Source organism: Danio aesculapii, chromosome 11, assembly GCF_903798145.1.
Source record: "Danio aesculapii chromosome 11, fDanAes4.1, whole genome shotgun sequence".
Taxonomy (NCBI): domain Eukaryota; kingdom Metazoa; phylum Chordata; class Actinopteri; order Cypriniformes; family Danionidae; genus Danio; species Danio aesculapii.
This window is the reverse complement of record NC_079445.1, coordinates 28,489,919-28,495,918: the sequence shown is the minus strand read 5'-3', so window position 1 is coordinate 28,495,918 and position 6,000 is coordinate 28,489,919. Positions and strand designations below refer to the sequence as shown.

The following is a 6,000-nucleotide window of genomic DNA, read 5'->3' as shown; positions in this document are numbered from 1 at the left end:
GGCCTTAAATGTCCCATGAAGTGCTTTGAAATGTGCATTTTTATTCAATGTTTGACGCAATCTCAACTGAAACACGAAGAGAGGGAGGGACAAAGTGTAGCTCGTCCCCTTTTTAAAAAAATAGCCAATAGTGTTTTAGGTTTATTACTGATTGAGCCCAAGTTCATCAAATGTGAAGCATTCTGAAGGGAGCGGGGGCATGTCAGAGACTAGAAAGCATTTAATTGGTTATGACTTGATAGAAAACTGAAGTATGAGGTGATATGAAAATAATTATTGACAAACTACAAGCCTTACATGTTTATATCTTCTAAATGCAAATTTTTTCACTGTTTTGGTGCACACTTTATATCTAAAAAACTTTATTTAAAATTTTATGGGACCTTTAAAGGGTTACTTTATAAAAGGTGTAAGGTTTTATATACAAAAATTAAATGCAGATTTTATAAAGGTATAACAATGTACTTTCATAAAATATGCAGAAGCTTATGTTGTAAATATAGTGTCATTGCTTTAGATACAAATGTCTTGCATCTTGGTTTCATATTTGCAATATGTTTATGGCATTTTTAATTACAAAAGCCTGGCTACTAAAAAAAGCTCCCTTGTCTCTTAGGCCAAATAGTGACATTCCTGTGTAACACCAGTGCTCAATCATCACTCTGCCTATTCTCCAATGTTGACAGATGTTGCAGATGGCAGATAATCCAGAATCTTGGGTCTGATGCAAGCTGGATTTATCCATGGCCATGATACCAACATCTGTCGTGACTTCACAGTAAGCTAGCCGAACACGAAAGAGCGTGCAGTGAGTGAATACTCTTTCAACCATCAACAAAGAAAAGCGTTCCTAAACCAAACTTACAGGTAAGTTCATGTTAAAATAGATGTGTTTCTTGTATTTTTGATTTATGCGTTTATATTAGAAGAAATTGTGCGTGGATATCAGTCATATTGTAGCCTACATGTGAATGCCAATGCAGTGTACTGAACTTAACTGCTGTTTTCAATTGCAAGTATTTCCTACAGTGGAAAATGATACTAAAATGTGACTAAAAATGTGACTTTCTCAGTTTAAAATGAAAGGACACAACATAATGCAGAGAGAAAATGGACTAGCATTACTGAAGCCAGGGGAAAGCAAAGTCCATTTAATCTCACTAATACCCCAGATTCATATAGAATGCTTCATAACTGGATGGATTTTGCACCAGAGTATTGCACTTATGGAAAATGCTTTACTTTTGCATGACTTTTTCATAAAGCAGATGATGTTTTCTTTTTTCCAAGTAGAAATATGAGACATTTTTGCTCATAAAAACATTATATGGTTTATGCATTTGGATTCTGTTTGTGTGCCACGAGGGAGTTTGTCTGGAGCTGGAAGCTTGCAGATGGCCTTTTATATGAGCCACTGCTGTATATATTAAGCTGGTTTGCTCTTTGAATGTGTTAATACAATACTGTGAGCCAGCCTGCAGGGGCAGTGCCAAAGAGCTGGTTATTTATGAAAAAATCATAAGAGGTGAGTTCATATTCCATTTTTTTTCATATGTCGCAGACACAGGCTTTCCCTGGTGCTCAAATTATCAGTCACTGTGAGACTGTCATATCATCTGCTTTATTTTGTGTGGAAAGAAGGAACATGGACAGCAAATCACATAATCACTAAAGCTCCGCTCTGCATAGACTATTAAATAAATGCACTTGCAAAATTCTAATTGCTCAAATATGGAAGGCAATGTTACTCTAGGACTGAAATACAAGACTATTAGATCCTGAATACTGCACATTATGCCGTTTTATAAGTACTACATGGTACAAAGCAAATTATGTCGAAATTAAGTGTTCACCCACCATATTACAACGCAAAAGTTATTGAATTATGCTTTTGAAATGTTGCATTGGATTGTGGTTTACACAATATATGCATGACATGAATTTGCCAAGTACAATGCGATCCTGGATTAACATCTATGTTGATCCTGGAACATAATTTTTGTTCGAAAATGTAATCCATACCTATTCCCTACCCCTAAATCCAACTATAACTGTCAATTATTCCAAAAAACAATATTCAGGAACATGTCCTTATTGGTGAAATCAGGTTGGTGTCAATATACAATACACTCTCAGAAACAAAGATACAAGCGCTGTCACTGGGGCTGCACCTTTTCAAAAGGTATGCATCTATACCAAAAATGGTACCTTAAAGTTACAAAGTCTAAATATTACTACCTAAAGTGTACATTTAAGTACATAGAGTGGTTTTTTAAAGGTGCAGTAGGTGATCTGCCTAAATGCTAACCGGTTAGCATGATCTCTTTGAATACACAATCCCTCCTGAAATCACGAACGCACACATTAAAGATGACAGAGACCCACTAGATCATGTCATTCGCCAGTTTGAAAACTAGTACTTTATAATACTACAATTCTGAACGTAAAACTGTATTATATCTAGCACATTTTCGATTGTGTAGCAAGCAAAACTTGTCATAATGTGCAATATTTCATGCATGTAAGGATTGCTGGACTCATTTTCTCATGCGCTTTGTCCTAAAGTGACTACTGCATGCTTATTACTGAGCCAACATGCTATTTCAGACTGAATATTCAAGGTAGCATGGTAAACAATATAGGAAGCGCGTCACAGATTGTCACTGTTCAAAAATGAACCAATGTGAATATAAAACCAACGTCACCTCAGTAAAGCAGGCTAGGCGGAGAGGCGCTGTTTACTTCTGTTTTGTTGTTGAACTAAATAAAAATCTACATTATTGATGCTGTAAATTTTTCTTCTGAAATTGAAAAAAGTCACATCAATTTTTGTGATTTCAGTGGCTGAACACCACTTCTGTGCATAAAACCCATTTGTAACAACAGAATCTACATAAGCTTTGCGTGACTAAAAGGGTTTTAAAACATAACATTACCTGTCTAACAGAAATACTTCAGCCATGGTGTCATCCTTTCTCGAGCATGCAAAGGTAACTCCAATATTTATTCAAGATTTTAAAAAGTTCTGATTGTGCATTTGTTTTTACCATTGTCACTCTCTGCGTGCATGCTGAAATGGATCTGTGTGAACAGCTGCGCAGATGTACAAATCTACATTTGTTGACAAAACAGTTTGGGCTGCCAATCAGAATTATGGGAATTGCTGGCCTGACAAATTTTAATTGTATGAACATTTGTTAGCCTTATGCCTTACCCAGAATATAAAAATACTTATAAATACATTTAGATCATTTACTTTAATCATTACTATTGGAATGTGAAGAGACTTTCAATCAACACAACAAAAATTTTTCCTGAAGATAATCACCTACTGTATCTTTAAGCACTAAAATATGCAAAAACATAACTTCTGAAAAGGAACCACCCCAGTGACCAATTTGTACCTTTATTTCTGAGTGTATGTTCTATTGTTAACATGCTTATTTTCACAAATTATAGCTGATCTGAGTAGTTTACAGAGAAAATATGTATGATAGTATGATAGTATGATATGCCAATCATATTGTACTTTTTCATTCATGTATGTGTGGGTCCATCCATTGGAACCATATTAGCTGGGGACTTCTGGTCTCATTCACTTACATAGATTTTTAGCTGTAAAAAACAGCTAGTCCTGCTAATTGATGTTGCAAACTATTTTTTTTATATATTATTCATGTCAAGTCATAAACACACTTCGTTTCAGGGCAAATCGATTGACGAATTGCCTTTTGTTAGTCAATTCCTTCGTAAATTATCCAGAAATCACTACTTGCGCATTGCAGAATAAGCTGAATATATTTCTTTTAATATTTTTAAACAGTTAAGCTTGCGATATGGTGGCTCAGTGATTAGCACTGTCACCTCACAGCAAGAAGGTCGCTGGTTTGAGTCCCGGCTGGGTCAGTTGGCATTTCTGTGTAGAGTTTGCATGTTCTTTGCATGTCCTCCCCAAATTCACGTGGGTTTCCTCCGGGTGTTTCCCCCACAGTCCAAAGACATGCGCTATAGGTGAATTGAATAAACTAAATTGGCCATAGTGTGAATGAGTGTGTATGGATGTTTCCCAGTACTGTGTTGCAGCTAGAAAGGCATCCGCTGAGTGTTGGTGGTTCATTCCACTGTGGTGACCCCTGATAAATAAAGGGACTAAGCCAAAGGAAATTGAATGAATGAAACAGTTAAACATTTGGTGTTTTCACTCAAGCTAAGATGGAGAGGCTATCATAAGCACAGCTTTTCAGACACTATCATGAAATATGGAAATGATTGTCATTGTAATGGCCTTTAAACTGGACCTCTACTGTTGTAAGCATTTTATAGTGTTGTTTTTAATTAAACTCTTATGATAAAAAAATTACATTTTCATGCAGCATTGACAATGCATTTTATGAGCTTTATCCAGCCATGATAATGAGCTCTTAGGGACTATAACAGCACTGATCTATTCACTATCGGCATATAAAATCCTGTTATTTTAATGCCAGTGTTACTAACAATGGACAAGGACGTCCTGTTTTAATAGCTGTATGTTTTTGAAATACCATTAAATGTTAACTACACTTTGATGCTTGTTGTTTTGCATGAATCAGCTTGTGAACAATAGTGTGTCACTGAAAAGTATGTTAAGAAAACTCTATGCTCTCAAGACAGTGACTCATCAGCCGAACAACAGGTTTTTGCTCTGCATTTGAATATGAATGTGCTAAGGGGACAGGTCTTTAGTGGGCATATTGAGCCCCCCGGGAGCCTGCACGGAAACATTTTCTTGAGTCTTAATAGCTGACATTCACATATAACTCTCGGGATGTGAAGGCTCATCAGATATGTGCTATTTCTCCCTGAGCTTTGTAGATGGTCAGAGCCAATAAGAATGACGTGTCCTGTCCTTAAGGGCCCAAATGTGTGTTTGACTGCCTGGGTTTTAAAGGTGTGAGTCACATACAAATGAGAAGATGTAGCACACGTCTTTCATATGTTGGGTTAACGGGGGAGGCTGCAGTTGAGAACCCATAAGAGAAGAGTTTATTCACTCGGGCAGCTGCTGAAAACAGGAAGAATGACAAGCTTAAAGTTGAACAACACAGAGACTAGAGTGATGAGCATGTGTTGTGACGGCTATTTATAGGAAACTGCAAAACTCTCCCCATCTATTTTATTGTATTTCATTCTGTTTCTATTTATCTATTTGTCTATTTATCTATTTATCTATCTATCTATCTATCTATCTATCTATCTATCTATCTATCTATCTATCTATCTATCTATCTATCTATCTGTCTGTCTGTCTGTCTGTCTGTCTGTCTGTCTGTCTGTCTGTCTGTCTGTCTGTCTGTCTGTCTGTCTGTCTGTCTGTCTGTCTGTCTGTCTGTCTGTCTGTCTGTGTCTCACAGACCTGTATATCTGTGTCTGTTTGTATCTTCATGTCTGTCTGTCCTTACTGTAAAAAAATCTGTTAATCCTTTTATCTATGCCTTGTCATAGTTTTTTTATTATTATTATTATTTTTATTTGTTTGTCATAAAAGTGGGCATAATATATTTCTTTTCTTTCATTTATAGTTTTTCTTAGTCGCTTTGGTGCATTTCTCACAGCACTATTTACATTTGCACAACAGTTAATGGATTTCTCAAAACAATTAGTCATTTATGCACATCATAGTAGCAGTTTCTCATTCCTTACAGCAAATTGCAAATGCTTTTGGACATGCATCGACTGCTTTCATACAACTCTCTGCTGTTTTCTAACATTATCATTTGCTTATGTCATGTCAGTCAAAATTAAAAAAACTTGTGAATGCTGAATAGTCATTCCATATAAAATTAATAGTCCTTATTTCATTACTTGAGTCGTTACATAGAAAAATGTTGAACTAGTTGTCAAAATCTGTCAAGCAAATTTTATCATATTTTTTTAAAATCTTTTTTTTCCTGAAAATGTCTTCTAAATTGAACAATATGATGAATGATTTACAGACCTATGTATGTTGTAGGTTCAGTT

At 35.7% G+C, this 6,000-nt stretch overlaps 1 protein-coding gene across 1 annotated transcript in view; it reads left to right on the top strand.

The window, feature by feature from the left end:
• The first annotated feature begins 724 nt into the window (after window positions 1-724).
• lactbl1b (lactamase, beta-like 1b) overlaps window positions 725-6,000 on the top strand; it is a 29,695-nt gene continuing 24,419 nt past the window's right edge. Inside the window, 1 exon segment of the mRNA XM_056468541.1 lies at window positions 725-867. Coding sequence (XP_056324516.1) covers window positions 725-867 — 143 coding nt within the window.